The 19,545-nt window shown below is 42.6% G+C and overlaps 1 protein-coding gene across 3 annotated transcripts in view; it reads right to left on the bottom strand.

Annotated features, from left to right (window-relative positions):
* Positions 1 to 19,545, bottom strand: part of wwox (WW domain containing oxidoreductase) — a 117,841-nt gene that overhangs the window by 94,568 nt on the left and 3,728 nt on the right. For all 3 annotated transcript variants that reach the window (XM_026365627.1, XM_026365629.1, XM_026365628.1), the window contains exon 5: positions 13,266 to 13,372. In XM_026365627.1, coding sequence (XP_026221412.1) covers positions 13,266 to 13,372 — 107 coding nt within the window. The remainder of the gene's footprint in view (positions 1 to 13,265; positions 13,373 to 19,545) is intronic.

Below are 19,545 nucleotides of genomic sequence, written 5' to 3'. Positions count from 1 at the left end.
CTTTATCCTGAAACAATAACAGCCCGTCCTCCTGTGCTGGAGTAAATAGGGAGTGATGAGACAGTGAGGTGAGCAGGAACGGACGAGACAAAGGGTGTTCAGGTTCACATTACCTGTGAGTTATGGCCTCCATTTGCATCTCAATCAGCCTCTTTAGAGAGCCCACCACCTTGGTAACACCCCCATCACACCACAGCCACCCCAGGTAATCAGGGAGATTTAGTGGGACTGGCAGCCTACCGTGGGCACCCCCTGGCTGGGGCTTGCAGCTCATTCCCAGCCCCTGGTCTCGCTAAGGGCCCTCTGGGCCACATCCAAACACAGGAGAATGGCAGCACTTAACAAGACTGAGGAAGACCAAAATAGACAAGCAGCAGGAACAAGCCATAAAGCAGAGGGAAAACAAAGCACCCGAGTGATTGTAATAGATGTTCCAGCATCGTCTGCATAGTGTTCTGTATCGTAGCCTCATTATAGCAGAGCAAAACAAACTTGAACTTATGACCTTAGGTGAGAACATTTTATCTCAGAGTTGATGATGGCACTGACACCATCCCACTGTTCCCCCTGCAGCAAAAACAGACTCTCTCTAACATGTAATGGGAATATGTGCACCCACAAACACAAACATATACACACATGCACACACGGAGCTACATGGTGTGATTTGCAGATAGTGAATGCTCCACTTGAGAGTTGCCTCTCTAGTTAGCACTGTCTCATGGCTGAACCCTGCTAAGGTATTATTACCTCCACTCAGCCCTATTGATATTGTGACTCCAGCATCTTTTCACTTTCTTGTTACTGCCTGCGCCACGGCACAGCGTCCTATCTGACTGTTTGCATGGCCTGTGCATGTGCGCCAGTCTGTCTGTAACTGCATGTGTACAAGTGTGTATCCCAGACCTCTAGGGTCGAGGTAGTTACTGTGCACAGTAGAAGACAAGAGGCTGAGGAGGCTAATAGAGAAACCCTTGACACACCAGGGGCCTAATCAACTGCGAAGGACATGTCCCCACAGCTCCAAACCTCTCTCTAACACAAACCAAGTCTGGCCTTCTTACTCCCTCTAATCTCACTGATACTCTAAACTCCACACTACCTGCACTGAAGCCACATCGCACAGAGACTTTATAAGCAATGCTTGTAGAAAAACAATGAAAGAGAAGGCAAGGCTGGAACCCAAACTTTGCTTGCACAACACAGATGGCTCCGAAAATCCTAAACAAAAGAGGGACCTGAGGAGAGTGCGGGCTGAGGATTGAGAGACTCAGAAGCTGAGGAGCTGAGTTTCAGTTATCAGAATCAAATATTAGTGGGGAAAAAAACTGGGGAGTGGGCAACATTAATCAAAGTGTTCACCTAGTGGGCAACCATATGGCAGATCAGCACGCCAACAGTGCAAACTTGCTGATCTTCAGTAACGGGGTGCAATTAATTCCACTGGCTGCATTCATCTCTCCCTCACACACTGAAGGAAGGGAAGTAGAAAAGAAGAAGGGAGAACAGAGGAGAGTTTGTTATGACTCTTTACTCTTCTTCCTCAACTCGTCCCTCTTTTCTCTCTCTCTCGAAGCAGAGGAATCAAACTCAGGTGATGAATGAGGTGGACACAAGGGCCTCGGGTAGCTCCTGTGGTGATGGTAGGGGTAGTGGTGGGGGGTGGGACATGAAAAAGTGGAGAAATTAGGAAGCTGAGAGGGGAGGAGACAGTAGTGGGTAGAAGATATGATCCGGCTGAAGTGTTTGTATTTAGGCCTTAAAATCCACATTTACATGTAAGTTTATTTTGAATATGACAGAAATGACAAAGGTAAAATATCTTTGGGACACAAAGCATGAGTAGATTCATCTAAAAACACAATCTTAGTTACTCTGGAATAAAGTCTGTCTGTGAGCAATTAAACAAATGCAGGGTTGTTGTTTTTTAATCACATAACAGTTTATTAAAAAGTAGATCCACACAGAAACCATGGCAACAATGTATTAATCAACACACTATCATTCTCAATAATTTTTTTAGCTAGATAGAAAACGCTTTTACAAGAAAAGGTGGTCAGCATAGGAGATTTTCTTTAGCGTGCTTGCAGAATAAAGTGCACAACCTGACCAGACACACACACACCCTCAAAGCACTCAGACCTCTTTTTTTGTGTGTAAAATTGGCATCTCCCCTGGCTCTTAACACAAGCTCATCTCCATTAGCTACAACCTAGTAAAACTGACTCCTGGAAATGAGTTGTGGATATGCGTTCCCCTGACCATCTCTCCCATCCATACAAACACACTGCAAATGCTATCTCATGCCCATTTCTGTGTAAGTCAACTCATCCCATAGGCCTAGTCACCATAGCACACATACCAATATCATAAATGACTGTGGGGGAAGGCTTCATTAGGGCAGCAATGCCCCTCCACTTCTCTAATCAGGGCATTTTCCTTGAGTACATTGGGATAGTACTTTATTGCCCAAATGGGGTTCGCTTAATGAGGAAGCATACATGTCTGCATTTCCTGTATAGCCAGGTTGGCAGTTCCAGTATTTGGCCCTATTATAATCACAAGGCTTTTTTAATGAGCTATATTCATCTTGGTCATGCATCAAACACAACGCAGGCATACAATAACAGAATAAATGAAAAGACACACAGAATTAATTACACCACAAAAACACTCTAATGCTCTTGCCACACATTGCGATACAGCCACGCGGCTTTTTACCACGCGTCGGAGATGAGAGGAAATAAATTACAAAATGAGTGTCAGGAAACATATTTAGATGTCTTCATCTCTTACAAATGGGGTGTGATTGCACCCCACTCCGAGGAACATGGGTTTAAACTGGTATGATGACAGCTGAACTATTGCGATGTCACAGTAAATTCTGTTACACTGCTCCCACAAACTCTGCCTTTTTTTTCACTTTCTGCTCTCCGCTCGCTCATTCTTCTCAATCTCCCTCTCTACACCTCTGATCTTTCGCTGTCCCTGTCTCTCCTTCTCTCCATCATCCTCTCTTCACTCCCAGGCCTCATTGACATTAACCTGGAGCACTTACATTTTCCCATGGTTCTCCATGTTGCTCTCCACATGTCAGAGCAGGAGGCTTTATGGCCCACATCCATCAGCGTCACATGCCAGGATTTATGGGAGATGGAGTCCAAACCTGATCACTCTGAATCAGTCTTACTGAAGCCGACCCCTGGGCCACTGTAGAATGTAATGGATGACCATTCTTGCCCACACCCACCCACACCCCACCTTACTCCTCCCTCCACTCTCTCCACTTTCCATCACTCTCCACCTCCCACCTCACACATTCTCTACTCTCCTCCCTTTATCCCTCATGATTTTTCCTCCTCTTTGCCCATCACTTCAGTCCAGCTTGTTTGCCCTCGTTGGCTCATCTTAGTCATTCATTCAAACCAAATGGAGATTTGGTTACCAAAAACTAATGAGGCAGACTCACTCAAGGATCTGTTCAAGTGCACATGTGCCCACATACACTCACGCAGACATAAGCTCATCATTCACCGTGGTGTGTAGGGTTTTATTTGGACTAATTTATCATGACATTGTGTTAATAGGCAGCAGTGCCCTTCAGAGGAGAGATGAGAGACACCAATTAACTCTGTTCACTGTTCACTGCCACAGACAGACCTGTAGGAATGACAAAGTCTGTCAAATTACTCTGTCCTGTAGCAGCTCCCTAGGTGTCACAGAACACCACTAAATGACAAGGGAGACGCAGCTCAGTCCATGTTCACGTAAAGCTGAATTAGACCTAATACCAGACATTTCCAAACACGGGAACTTTGTACCTCTCCACCTCTATAAATTTGCAATAGGACTCAGGACTTTTTCTGACTCAGTTAAACATTTGCCACGGCCCATCAACCTTAATTACTGATGCTATGCCTGTCAAAATTTTCATTCTTGCAAATACACAATTTAGAGTGATGATGGGTGAAGCTTTAATTTCTTGTAATTAAGAAATAGACCTTAGATTTGTGACAGGAGTAGATAAAAATCATCACCTCATTTCTAGTGGGTGACTGCTAATGTTTCCACCTGAAATAACATTACCTGTAGTGTGGCTGTAGATATCATACTAGCTATCTAGCTTCTTAAACTACTCTAAATGTAGAAGTAAACGACTTGGAATGAGAACATGTTGATGATCCATGTGGAAGATACAGAATTAAAACAACAAGAAGTTGTTCTTTTGTTCATGTTTTCAATTTCTCTCTCATTAAAAGAGAAAAAGCTTTTAGAATGAGAAAACACAAAGCTTTTTCACATAACAGGTTTGTCTGGTGTCATCTTTCCCCGAATCAAGTAAAGAGACACTTATGATACACTAAACCTTTATATGTGGTTGCATAAAATGGTCATTTGTCTCGATCCTCTTTTTAGCACAGTAAAAACTGGTAAAAAGCCATTCAGCTGCATGTCTCAACAGCCTTCTTTAGAGCCAACAAGCATGCTCTAAAGAACTGTCTCTTATCCTTCTGCTTTTCGGTCATGGATGCTAACCCCCAGTAAAGACTTTTACTGCAGCCTCAAGCACACTGCTTGGTCATGTGGTGAAAAAACTGTCCATTAAAAAAATAACCCAATTCCTTATGACAGCACTGGTGAAACAAAAAACTTAGAGAGACATCGTGCTTCCCTCTTATGCCATCCTGCCATCAGCAGAATTAATCAGCTGAGCCTCGGTGGTCTACATATAGCGCTGTGACTGAGGGAGTTGGAGGTCAAAGGTCAAACTGTGTTCACTGGTTTACAGCAGGTTTTATTACAGAGTTATTTGATATATTTACCCAACCTGTTCACCTTCTAACCTGCCTCTATATAGATCTGGTTATCTAAAAGTTGTACAGTAGAGACATGCCAACACACACACACACATACACATACACACACTCATTTCTCGACCATGTGAAATAATATTGCCCTGCGGCCCCCCAAACAGGTCCGGACCCTAATAAAGGCTTTACACTATGAAAGAAACACCATGAGGCAGCTCCAGCACCTCTGAGCCTCCCTCAACACACACAGACACACAAGGGCTGTGCCTGGTCACAGGTCAGGAAAGCCTGTAGCTTTCTGCAGTGCAAGGGAGCGAAGCCACTTGAACCTGTAATATGCTCCTCTCTCCCCTGGTGCCACTTGTTGGGGTTTTAGTGCAGGGGAAATTACACCTGCTCTCTAGCCTGAGACCAGCAGTGACACACAAAGACGACTGAAACTGGAGAGTACACACCCACAAACACACAGACACATGAACACACAGGTAAACCTCGGGAGAAATGAAAATGGGCATTCAGACAACAGCTGTATAAGAAGGAGTACATGTGTGGGTGTGAATGTGCGATGTTGCATTTATATCCCAGCATCACCGATCAACAAAACATTTTACAGGAGTGCTTCACACACCATTAATACACTGGCACCGTTTTAAAAGTGCAGGCAGCCCAAATAGCAATAACACAACAACCTGCTCCTGGCCCATCAGGCAACCCAGCTCAATGGATGAAAAGAGCACAGAACACAACCCAACTTCATCATCCAAACATACTGTGTTTGGATGATAAAACTGTAAAATATTACACTGTAAATAAAAGAGAACATCCTATGTGCTATAGCTGTGTATGATTAGGATACATTGCTCTGCTAATACTGTCCTGAAGGCCTAATGTGTAGGTTTTAATCACTGGCTAGCTAGGGGAGGCCGCTTCATCACCGAAATCTTCAACCAAAATGAACACAACATCTAGTCTACTCTGCAAGTCAAATGTGAGCTGAGAGATAATCATTGATGTGGGGCAGGAGAGAATGAAACTAATAAAAAGGCAGTGTATCAAAGTATCACAGTGAAGCATTAGTCACGTGAGGGCAACTACGCCACAACTCTGGTGTTCTCTAAATGAATCCCCCTCGTCCCATGCTTGATTTATGGACCTGTAAAAACACACGTTGTTTTTAATCTACTGCTGCCTGAATCTGCCTCTCTAATGAAATGTGGATCTGCGTGTTTGCGTATGTCTGTGCATGGGCGTGCGTGTGTATGTGTGCGTCTGATAATGATGTATGGGTTGAGGTCTGATTCTTTGAGCATGAATTTTCTCTCTGATAAATATGCATTCAGTTACACAGACTGATTAAGCTGTAAACCAGTGTTAACTCTGTGTCAAAGCACATACAAACACGCACATATACATACTTAGATGAGCACAAACACTCTCCTGTACACACACACACACACACACACTAATGCATGCAACATCCCAGAGAATAATGATAGCTGTGCCTGGGGCTGGATTTGTTTGGATGCCTGGAGCAGTTCCCTGATATCAATTCCATAAGACCTGACTGTAGAGGATGTCGTACAAGCACAAGACACAGCCGTATCAGCAAAAGTCAAGAAAGATGATTTGCAAAGTTCTGCACCAAGATACAATCAATTTGGTGGAAATAAAAAAAGAACTAAATAAAATAGTATATAGTTACTTGGTAAATGCATAACAACAATTATAAAGTGCCGTTGCTTTTTTTTGTTGTCCCCTTTTCTGTTGCACAGACAAGTGAAAAATGAAGGACTGCTCTTTCATGACAGTTGATCAGTCTGACATTGAAATCTCTGACTTACACTGTCCGAATGACTGGATATGGCAGCTGTTGACTTGTTGTGACACACATGTCTGTTCATTAGTAGACAATCTCTCTTTCTTTCACAATCAACACAAACTGACAAGCTAATCGCACATGCAGCCCTCTTCTTCTTCTTCTTCTTCTTCTTTCTTTTTCCTCATATGTGAAACCTATTCAGACATGTGGGGCACCACATGCACACACACACACACACACTCATCTCATGTTTGAACACACTTTTTGTGGGTTATGAAAGATTGTGAAAGACAGCATCAGATACAGAAACATCAAACACAGAATTAGATCTAATTAGTCTGTTGCATCTCCTACGAACTTTATCAAAGGATCTTGGAGCCTGTGCTAATTTCAAACTATGCTAAAGATGCTAAAAGAGCTTGGGGTAATAGCAGATAAATGTTATAGCCAGTTGCCAGATGGTTCCTGCATTCAACATTACTATGTTTTCTTATTTGGCAGACATTTAAGCCTGAGTCTATTTGGCTGCAGCTTATTACAACTGGCTCATCTCCTGATTTAAAACATTACAGTGTGTGCTGGACTTGTCTCTCTGTGGTCAGCACTTCTCAGACTTCAATAAAAACATTCTCTGTTGGCAGAGAGAAAAAGAGGGAGAAAGAGTGAAAGAGATCCAAGCAACCTCTCACCTCTCTCATCATAAGAAGCTCTCATCCCAGGGCTATGAGCCCTCCTTCAGAGGAGAGAGTGAAAGAGTGAGGGATGAGAGACTGTCAGGTTCAAACAACAAAGAGGTGCTGCCTTACACATCCTTCCTCAACCTGTCCCCTTCAGTGGCAGTGACATCATTTAAATCATTTAAATCCTCCCCAACATGACCTATGGCAAGTGACCCGTCATTCTAACGCTCACACCTCCATGTGAGACGGCGGCTGAACTGCTTATATAGCAGAAAATACTACCCGGCTAACTATGTGATTTATTCAAAATTATTCCTCCACAGTGCTCCTTCACATGGAGTATTTGCCCATAGTTCACTGTGGTCCAGGCAATTAGGAGCAGGCCACACCTCTTCAGGAGACAGAGCACCTGGCTATAGCAGACAGACATAAGGAGGAGGAGAGCTGAGTGGCACAAAGCTTTTCACGATGAGCTGAAATAACTAAGCAGAGCGGTGAGGCAGAGTGAGAAAGTGAGGAATGCAAGCCAGGCACTTTAGGATTCATTTAGGTTCCCCATCTCCCTGGTCACTTTATTAGCAGTCTGGGAAGAGTGATGCATGTCCCAAAGCTATGCAAAATGCATAATCAAGCATTTAAATACACACCATGTGGATGGGCGTGTGTAATGTGCATGCACGTGCACGGACGTGCGCTTAGATGAACGTAATACTGTACTTGTGGAGTGTCTTACATAGAGGCACAATCATACACACACACACACTCACAAAATGCTTACTACTGTAAAACCTCAAGGTATTCAACTCTTACACTTTTATACATACAGTTTATACTACACAAAGCCTCCTTTAGTATTCCCACAAGTAGCATTTTAACCATCACCTGTGTAAGGTAAAGAAATCCTCAGTGGTATATTACAGAAATCCTTATTGTAGTTCCAAGGCTTTGTGTGGTCGCTTGTTGGAGGAATCAGGGCTGAATAAATCTGTGGAAAAAGGGGGTTTCCTCATCAAATTTACATATCACAATTTCACCCTAATTCCACCCATCCCTTCTGCTCTCTTCAGCGCCAAGCTGCTGTAGAGCATAGTTGGGGACATGGGACCTTCTTATTCCCACTTTACAGACTCAATGCAGGCAGGAAAACACAAAAATATTTAAGTAAATAAGGAAAGATGAGAAGGCCTCCCTGGAGAGCTGGATACATGCTACTAATATGAAAGGAAACAGGCCGATTTGCACAATGCCTCATCCTGGAAATGAGAGAGAGCCACGTTTCCCTCAGTGATTCACTGGATGCACCTGAGATTGGAGGAGAGTATTAATAGAGCAGGGGGCAGTGGAAGCGCAGGTATAATATTGGCATAGTCTGGGGACAATCTGAAAAAGGGCTCTAGGGCTGCTTAAGTGCAAACTTCAACATCACCAAAAACAATCTTCACTGGATTTATCTGAGATGTAACTGTGGTGTGTCAGCAAAACCACATGCAAAAAAAAAATATATATAATATATATATATATATATATAAATATATATTATGCTTACGCTTATTAATGGTAGGAAGTGTACCATGTGAGACATCCTAAATTACTATAAATAGGGCAGTTTTAAAAAAGACATTTAGATTGATTTCTGCTTTGGTCTTAGTTGTGGCTTGTTGTTGTTAAATACAAGAAAGGGAAGAAAATATGTGCTTACATGATGTTAACATTTAAGGTGGTCATTAAATCACACTAGGAAAAACAAGTTAAAGTTTAAATGCTGCAAGACAGTATAATACCTAAAACTGAATGATGATCTACTGGTCTCTCTGGCAGCAGAGGAGAGTGTTACCGACCTGTTCATTGACCTGGGAAATGGGCTGCAATTTCCTTAATCATTTTGGGAGAGAGACGAAGAGGAAAAAAATGGTACAGAACGCAAGGGTGAATGGTGGGGGGCAGAAGTCTTTTGAGGCCTTTCAGAAACATGAAAATAATTTAGGAGCCAGAGAGCGAGGGAAGAGAAGGGAAGAGTGACTAAAAGAGCAGCATCCTGAGGCCCTGGAGGGGGATGCAACTGACCAGGTCAGCATTTTACATGTGTCACTTCCTGTTGGCCTCAGCTGGAGGAGCGTGGCATGGCATGGTGGCCAGCGGGGGCACAGGGCCTGTCAGGCTGACACAGGAGGTTATTCACCAGGCAAACGGACAAACAGAGGCATACATGCATCACCCCACACACACACATACACACACACTGTTTTAATTTTGAATTCTGAATCACACATTTTAAGTGCGATTCAGGTTAAATGCAGAGTGAGGCTGACACAGAAAGAGGCCTGAATGCATGAATGTCTCCTAACGTCCAACAGCTCATACAAAAAAATAGTTTTCTACAAGAAATGCAGGACTTCTCCAGAGCTTTGCTACCTTGTACTGATGCATGTAGGCCAAGCATAAACATGTGACATTCTCATTATAAATCACAGGCTATGAGCAATAAAAGCCAGGGTGAATTGAAAAGACTGCGTTTCAGGACGGAATAGGAACACAACATTATGCACCGATATGTTCAAGATGAGACTGCCTCCTATCTGTCTATCTTTCACGACTTCCCCCCTTTGCCTTGTAAAAATCCAGTCACCCTGCCTGAAATAGCAGACGCTTGGGAAGAACCATAGTCTGATTCTGATGTTACTTCATCCTAAAGCATGAGATCCAGAGTGTGTATATCTATCCATCTATCTATCCATCTATCTATCTATATGGGAAGGCAAAGGTTTGCAGCAGAGAGGGTTTAAGCGTATTCTTTGTCTGATTTTCCTATCCAGCTCAGGAACTGTCTGTCTGCTTGTATGAGTGACCACTGCTTATCGGCTCTCAGTCCGCCTGTCTCGCTCCGTTTCTCTGGCCTGTGGTAATGTTGCTGTTTGACATTGCAAACAGCAGGCTTTTTTCTCCCAACAGCCTCAGTGGACATTGAGCTTTAGCCTAATTGGTTCCAGAGCAGACCCTGACAGAACTCTCCTCAGCGGCACACAGCCATATTAATACACCCCTGCCACACACACACACACACACACACACCAAAAACAAGCACAGCAATCAGTGACTAGCTCGCTAATTAACGCCTTTACAAAGCATCTCATTAGCATGTGTTGTAGAAAGGGGCAGTGGGGGAAATAAGCATTTTGGATAAAAAAAAAAAAAAAAATTGAAAGAAATTACAAAACAAGACCATAGGACACACGCCTGTGAATATGTGTTGTATTCTACTCAGGGGCCAAGGGCCTTGGTTAGCCCACCAAGCACTGGGTTATATCTCAGGGGAGTCCATTACAGCTCTCTGAGGAAGACACTGGAGTCAAAGATAAGCAGAATTTTAAAGGCAATCAGGAAAAATAAATCTCTGGTACGCAGGCAACACTGGTTGTTAACCACCAACTTAACCTGCTTGTACTGTGAGCGGAATAGGTGATAGATGATGTAGGTAAGGAGCTGTGGGAAAATAGCTTGTTGTTAAAGTGTATGGCAGAGGCCAATAGTATCAGAGCGTACAGATCTGCAAAGTAGAGCTTCCTGAAGGACCCAGGGATCCTAGTATAGTGACAATACTAGGATGCAAATTTACCATTATCAAGAAAATTCAATGTGTTCGTGTGCACAAATGAAAGGTTTTGACTCTCCAAATCTATGTAGCTTGAGTCTTTTTTGTTACAACTCACTCTCTGCATTTTCCCTTTGTCTATCTGTCTTCCCATCTTCTTCTGCTCTCTCTCAATCTCTCTCTGCACCCATCTGCTGCTTAATCCCCACCTGCTTTTACTGTGGCTTGATCATAGCCTGTAAAAACAGCCCCCTTTGAACCCTATAAAGGCAGCCAGCATCAGGCTTATTGTAAAACACAATTATAAGGTAAATGTTTATCCCCCCTCCGCCACTCTAAACTCCCCTAATGAGCCTCCAAGAGCAGTTTCACCTCACAGCTCAAATAGAGAAAGAGGAAACAACACGTTCTGCACAGATTAGACCTGCAGTGGAGACACAGCTTAAGTCCCATCATGAAAACAGTGCATAACATAAACACAGCAAGAAACTAATTTCATGATAAAATGTCAGCAGAAACACAAACAGGCACTGAAATGTCTGAAGGGCCAAACAAGCTCTGTAATGTCAAGCGTTAATGGGCAAACAGTTAAATGTGCTAAACATAGAAACTAATATTTTCAGGGTAGTTAAAGATTTCTTCCAGGAATCTTGAGTGAAGTGAATTGTTCTGTTTATTCTGTGGCATTTCCTGCAAAAGCACAATATGATTGGCTGGGAAGGATAAGCCCTCTGACCCTGCTCTTCCTAACAACCAGTGGCTGTTCTGACCTGCCTATTATCCATCTGTGACTCCACTATTATAGCCGCTGTCTGTACAACCGTACACTACAGTGAACCGCGCCCTGCTCTGTGGAGGAGCCATCACTCTCCTCAAAATGGCAACACTAGCCCACACAGCCAAAGACACACACACAGACACACACACTGAAAGAAAAAGAGAGTTGAGAGTAATAGTAAGCAGGTAGTTAGAGGTCAGAGGTCCTGTGCAATCGGGACAGCAGTTCCACTCCTGGCAGCCACAACGGAACTCTGAGAGGGACCTGGAAGTAGATATGATGACCTTTTGTACAGAGGACCCCAAAATATACCCTCTTATCAAAATGACCTTAACGTAAGAGCATGGGAAGGCGAGCAGAGCCCATCCATCATCTTAAAGATTAATCCTCCTCTCTATTCTTCTGCTGAATCTATTAATAATGTCGCCAGAGGGAAAAATTTGCTGCAAAGATTTATTCTGATATTGTGACTTTTATTCATTAGCCTATAACAGGGGGATTCCTTGGGAAGGAAATATAAAGTGAGCTTAGGGAATGCTAATTCACGACTCGTGCTCTGTTTGAACTATGCAGAACTCTATTAACTCAGTCATTAAATTTGCTGACAATCTGCACATGCCACATGCCAGAGTACCACAAATAGGGCCGATTATCATTTGCACTGCAGAGGTCAACAATCATTTCATCTTGTAAGCGATTCTCTGTAGCTCCTATTTGCTAATACACAAACATTTAACAATATGCTGGATAATTCTGTGGCAGGTGGGGAGCTTGAAAATCAATTTCACTAAAAAAAAAAAAAAAAAAAATCTGGTACTTGGATCGGAGCCTTTCCTCACTCATTTAGACAAAGCACCTACATTAATAGATCTGTACACTGGATTTCACTCTGTGGAGCAGCACTGACAGCCTCAGGGGCATACTTCAATTAGAGACTTGGGTGAGTTTAAACACTGCAGATCTACTCTCGCTCAAAGGCGTTTGTCTCCCTCTCTCTCTCTCCCTCTCTTTTTCTCCCTCTCAGCCTCTCTCTCCATATCTGCGCTGAGCACTCACTCTCCTTCTTCTTCAAGTCCTGCTCTCTGTAATCAACCCAGTGCTAATGGCTTATTCTTTCTGCTCCAGCACCCACATTTCACTTGTTTATTTTCCCACACTCGTAAATCTGGGGACGCGTCACAAGCGCAGCGGTATTAGAGCAATAATCTCAGGTAATTATCAGATGCCCTCTCTCTCTTTTCTCCCTCCCTTCCTTCCTTTAACTCTCTCTCTTGCTTCACAGAGACACACATACAGAGGTTTTCCTCAGCTTTCCTGGGATGTGTGCAGGCAGTTTGTGAGAACCTGGAAACTTACAAACTTAAAACTACATGTACTGTAATTTTGATTCAAAATCAAAAACAGTGCCCATGTTCAGTTTGGTAAAGAAACAGGGTGGGTAATGTGTGTATTTTTTATAGTTCCCGACAGCAACTGTTTGTTTTGTGCTTGTTTTCCTTCTTGTGGTCAGGAAGACAAATGCACTGTAGAATCTCTGCTTTTCAGGAAAAAGGCTTTAAGGATTCGTGAAGGTTTGACTGACACTTACCCACTCCTGCTGTATGAGGCTCACTGCCTTGCTCGCACGGGACAGGTTTCGGCATGCCAGGATCACATGGGCACCGTGAAGAGCAAAAGACCTGGCCGTCTCAAAGCCTGGGACAGAAGGAGGGAGAAACAGAGACAGACAGAGGGACAATGACATAATGAGAAAAAAATATGAAAGCGAGCAATGCTTCAAAGATTAGGTTTTTTTTTTTCTTAAGATAACTTTGATTTTAAGGGGTTGAATCAAATAGGACTCCGTGGTGATGGTGGGGGTTGGGGGTGAAAGTTAAATTCCCTATCAATTTTCCATAAAATTTCTTTCATTGGGTAACCCAGTGGTCTAGTAGAGGGAGTTAATCATTTCTCTCTGAAGTGATGAAACTGATTGAATCATTGTGGTTCAAAACTTCTTCCTCTCGTCTCAGATAAAGTTTTGGATGTGATTGCCGGATCTCGCGAAGGTACCACTGCTCATTCAAGAGAAAGGGAGGTCAGTTGCTAATTATGTTGGTAATTATACAGTGATGGCAGTAATTATGAAAACATTGATCATAACTGAAGGAGTCCGATGAACAATCGGACAGGCATGACATTCGAGCTGAACCTCGGTGTGATATTTCAGAACATCAAGGGCCTCTGATAAGGACATTTCTCCCATGAAATGAGGTCTACAGATAGGCACAGAATTTATCAGTCCAAGACTCCTTCATGGCTCCATCCAAATCATACAGTCACGATAAAACTGACAAAAACTGAAGATGGAGGGAGAGAAGTTCATTTCTAAATTACAAGTCTAAATGGGTCATTTCATCCAGTAGGTTGAATTAATTTATGCGATTAAATTTTTTCCCTTCACCGTATTTTTATTTCCTTTGACATTTACTATCCTTCAAAGTGTTGCAGAGATGTTCAACAGAACGGCACAGTCCCACCTTCAAATACAAACTACAGTCAGTTACAGTAGCCTCATAGTCATTCCTGACTGACAAACTGCCAGGCACAATAATTGATTGTGGCAAAGAGGGTCTGAGAGGCAGAGCAGCAGGCAGAGTGTATCAGAGGGTGGATTAATATGAACTGTAATTAGATTATATGTCTTAATCTGATTTTCATTAAGAGCAAAACTGGGAGGCCTAATTGTGAGGAGAGTGTTAAGGACTAATATCTATTAAAACTCAAAATTGGAGTAGGATTGGAAGCTCTTTCTGACAAGTGAAGCATGGAATTAAATTATATGACACCTTATTAGGTGTAATGGAGGGGACTGTGGCTGTGAGCAGAGATCATTTCACTCACAGGAAATGGAAATGAAAATAAAAACAACATGACAAAAAAAACGAACCGTGCGACTCTAGGAGTAAATACGCACTTTGAATTTGCAGGTGGAGCAGCTGGCTTTAGGAGGTGAATTTACACCATAGTATTAAGGTTGCAGCATATTCAAATTTTGTACAAGAGAGAACAAACCAGAATTTGCTAAAGATTAAAAAAAGGATCCCAAACACGTCATAATTTAAAACCATTTTTTCAACCTTTATAAATTAAACACGAGTACTGTCTGCTGGTAAACAACAACACCTCACATGCACTTGTTGTGTGTACAAGCCATGAAAGTGAAATTAATCGACGCCAGTGTTTTCCATAATGGAGAACAAATTAGAATATGGCAGCAACAAGAGCAGCAGCACCGGAGCCATGTATTTCCAATGACAAATAACAAGGGCTTGACATTAATTGTGAAATAACGAGGGTGGCGTTGCTGTAACAGAGACTCCCCACCCTCTCACCCATGTTGCCGGTGAGGAGGGCCGCACTGAAATTAGTTCCTGGTCAGGTGTACAACACAGAGATCCTGTTCCAGCATCGTACACCGATGGTGGAACATGACAAGAGGTCAGAGGGAGGTTTCTTTTGGTCTGTTGCATTGACTGACGCCACGAGATGTTTTACAACACACTCGAGGCCTGACTGCTACACCAGGCTGTTAGGATGTTCCAGGTTCTTTAGTCTAATCAGACAACAACACGGCAGACACGAAGACGTAAGAAGAAGAGCCTGTTCAATCTGAACATTCACGCTGTAACAAAAAAATACAGCAAATAGCTCAGCTATTGTTGAGAATTTGTTTTACTGTGATGTGTAAAATGTATAAAAATTGTGTAAAATGTCCATTAAGCAGTGAATGCTCTTCATGGTACATTAGGATCCTGGCCCTACTGATATCCCCCAATAATGAGTGTGATTTAGTGATTTCACGCTTTGTTTGTCCTCCCTGGCCCGCCGCACCTCTCTGGATCCCCCTTGTACACAGGTGTATTGGCTCAATGTAATGAGATCATTACCAGCCTCGTCAGTAAACCTGTTTATTTGGCAAACAGCGCTGCCCACTCCTGCTCTCTCTTGATCTGCATCCAAAGAGGCATTTAACTAAAATAAGCTGCACAGTACAATTGGGCGAACAGAAGTCAGTTCAGATCATCAAAAGACCTGTGGGCAAACATGTCGAGTTCCCACAGTCCTTTTTCAGCAGAGCTCAGAAGAACATAAGAGCAACAGCAGATCGTAAACAGAACACATATCAGTCCAGCTTAGTGAAATAAATGGTATTTTTAACAGTACCGCACAACATAAAAGTATGCCTGCTGCTAACAATGCCCCTTAAAAAAAGAATTGTTGTATTTTATGGCTTTATTATACTGTGCGCCATGAGGACGCAGAAAAAACAAAACTTTATACATATGAAAGTCACAGTTTTGTTGCCTCCCTCACCTGTCAGCAACACCTGCAAATGATGTTTTGAAAGAGTCTTATTTATTGCTGATCAATCTGAAGAATATTTTCTTAATGAACCATTTAACATTTTGTCAGTGAAATGTCAACAGGCAATGTCATCAGATGTTATAAATAATAGATTGTTATTTGATTATCTGTTACAGGTTTATTTTCAAGTCAAACTCATCACCTGTTTCCATTCTAGTCAAAACACCAATTTGCAGCTCCTTTGAGTGTCTTTTATATAGAAAGTATTAAATAAGTGAACAGTGGCATGATTTCAGGCACAGTCTAACTACTGATTGTCCTGGCGATGAGTGCACCTGTTCCTGCTGCTACCAGAGAGTATTTCTTGTCTAAAGAAGTGAAAAATGGCACAACCCCCACGCACTTTCTGACTTTTAAGATCCCCTCTAATTCCCGTCCCATTAGTCCATGAGGAGGGAGATGTCACCCCAAAAGTGGGATGTATGGTTAGTAATTACAGCCCAAGGTTGAGCTGTTCCAGGCGAGAGCACTGGAGTGGTTCTATTAACCCCTCCCTGTCCCCTTCTGCCTTTCTGCCTCCTTCATACCCCCTGCCCCCTCCTCCACTGCTGTCTCACTGTCCATGTAGCCCTGTGTAGAACCCACCCACCCCACTTCTCTTCGTCTGGCCCTCTGAGCAACCTCCAACTCCCTACACAATCTCTCATCATGGCCTCACACGACACTGGTCACCGCTGCTGCTCCTGCAGCCAGCCTTACCTGACTACCTAAGACACACACCCAGAGGCCTGTAAACTTGATAAACACACAAATCACACACACGCACAAGGATCAACACAGAAGCCTCCTCATGCGCTCACATCTCCGGAGCATTGGATCTATTTTCATCACTGTCATCAAAATCTCCCCATCATGTAACTTTGATCCCCTCATCATCCGCAGACTGTAAACTCGATAGGTCTATAAACTACTTGACTACACACAATAACCCAGTACTCTTTGATTTTATTTTACCTACAGCCTTTAAGCACATATATGTATTCCATCCTCTCTCTCTAACCACTTCAGTTCTATTATATTAGAGCTGTAATCATTATTGAACCCTTCTGGCCTCCAGCATAATACTCTTTGCATGTTACACCGGTTTGAGTCTGCATAGCAAATTTCATCCAAGGTTAATAAAGTTGAATAATTTGACTAACCAACCATAACTGGTTCTCATTACGTAGCCAATAAACACATTCATCAGAGAGGACATGAAATGCCCGTTGAAAAAAAAAAAAAAAAAAAGAAACTCTCCTTCGATTTCCTCGGTGGCTTAGTTCACAGGCTGACACAGAGGAGACAGGGCAGGACACTGGCTAGCCGCCCCCCCGCCAGCGGACACGCACACATACAAAAAACACTATCAGACCTCGGAATACAAACACAGATGCACTCTGGATGTCATCTAAACCACACACAGCCACTCAGAGATGCACAGAGACACACACGCCAAGACATGGGCACCGCATGCCACCCTCACCAGAAACATCTTTTTATCCATCTAATTCCTCCCACTATGAATAATGCATTTCCTTCCTTGCTGAGGCTCGGGTTTAACGCATCGCTGCGCGGGTCTTTAAGGGGGTCCTTATTCATAAACAGCAGTGCAGTAAATACCAGAGCTTTGCAGCCAATTTAATGGCAGTTATGCTTAACAAATCTGCCTCAATCTAATGATCAGCCACAAAGCTAGGCTATGGGTTTAATCTGCACACAGAGGCTCCCCCAGCTCTGCGACTCACTGAGTATGCTTAGGGATCTCTCCATCCAGAGAGAGGAGAGCACCGGCCTGACACTTAATCCTCCCAACACAACACAACACTGGGATCAACACAAACACAGAACAATGTCATTCTTTCATGAATAAGAATAGCATTCAAAGTCCTAAAACACAGCAGAGACAATGCATAATGATGCTAAAACATTACAAAGTGCTGTTCTCCAAATCCTCGCTATTCCCCGACTGGACTGTCTGTCTTTTCTGCTTCTCGTTCCAGCATTGACCCTGCACCTAAACAACAATACCATGTACAATACATTCAGTGTACACATTTACACTGAACAGAGCGAAAGAAGTTTAAAACATATCTACTGTAAGTTATAAAAATATACAAACTTTAAAAGGAACTATTAATTTGGTAATGATAATACACACAATACAACATTTCATTGGGTGTATGTCTAGGTATAAAAAAAATTTTATCATCAAAAGAAGAAACAGCCAATAATATGTTTCATAGGTCAGATAAACTGTACTGGGACTAAAATAGCATACTAAGACAGTTGGATACGCCTGCCTGAATGTTTTATTTCAGTAAGACAGAGGGTCAATATGTTATTTCTGACCACTATTAAACCTAGGTTGTGCTGACAACATGGCACCTGCTGTAACAGCCTTGGAGACTAACGCTGCTCCCCAGGTAGGGGGACACATATACGTAGTTACATACAGTTCCCAAAAGAGCTGTCATAGGGCAGAGATGACTGCGTGTGCTAAGGAAGCACAATACAAAAATAGTCTTGCAGTAAGAGAAAATATTTTGGGAAAGGGCTTACACCAGATTTAAGATTGGAGTGGTGTGGAGATTATCATTTTTAAAAGATGTCCTGCGCTCTTTATATTATGCGTCTCTCGTCCAAAAGGAAAAAAAGTTTTCACGACAATGGCCCTTTAAGGACTACAGTTCCATGGACCCTTGGCCAGTAAATAACCTGAGAGTTAGTTGATAGGAGGGGAATTAGAGCCAGAGCAGGAGTGTGTAATGGGGATGGATAGGAGGCTGTGGGTCAAAGCCGCTTAGGAATCAATGCAGAGGTACAGGTGTACAACCACAGGTCTCTACGAGTAAGAAAACCTTTAAAGAGGATGGGGAGAGGGTAGGAGAAGGAGAAATAGGGGGAAAACAAACTGCGATCATTCATTTCCATTATCACAATTAAAAACACCATTCAGCTTGGTACTGGTTTTTAATTTACAAAAGAAAGCAGAGAGAGGAAGACTAATGTTGTGAACCGAGCACAGTGATCACATCAGCAAGACGAACTGCATTACTGTGTCGCCTCCCAGCACTACTGTATTGAAGCTTTAAGGAGACTATGACATTTCATGCATAAATAAACCCATATATGTGCTTTTCATGTTCATGTGCATAAAGAACTAAATTAAAGAGCTGAAATGTAAATTTGCTAATTAAATAATATCCCACCATTACTAGTAAAAATGTCACATTTCCTGCAGACGAAATAAGCACAGAGGAAAATGGAAATAGCCTTGACACTTGGATTAAAACACTATTGATGCCATTAAAATGCTAAGTGGGTCCAACCAATTGGCATAACCACATTTCACTAGAGGAATGTCAAAGGAACACACGAGTAGTAGCAATTACTATTAGAATACGTTTAATTATGGCTGATGCATATTTAATATGTAGTAGAGGAAAACAAAGATTATGTTAATATGGGTTTATTAAGTA

This window comes from Anabas testudineus, chromosome 6 (genome assembly GCF_900324465.2).
Source record: "Anabas testudineus chromosome 6, fAnaTes1.2, whole genome shotgun sequence".
NCBI lineage: Eukaryota > Metazoa > Chordata > Actinopteri > Anabantiformes > Anabantidae > Anabas > Anabas testudineus.
This window is presented reverse-complemented; position numbering and strand designations above follow the sequence as displayed.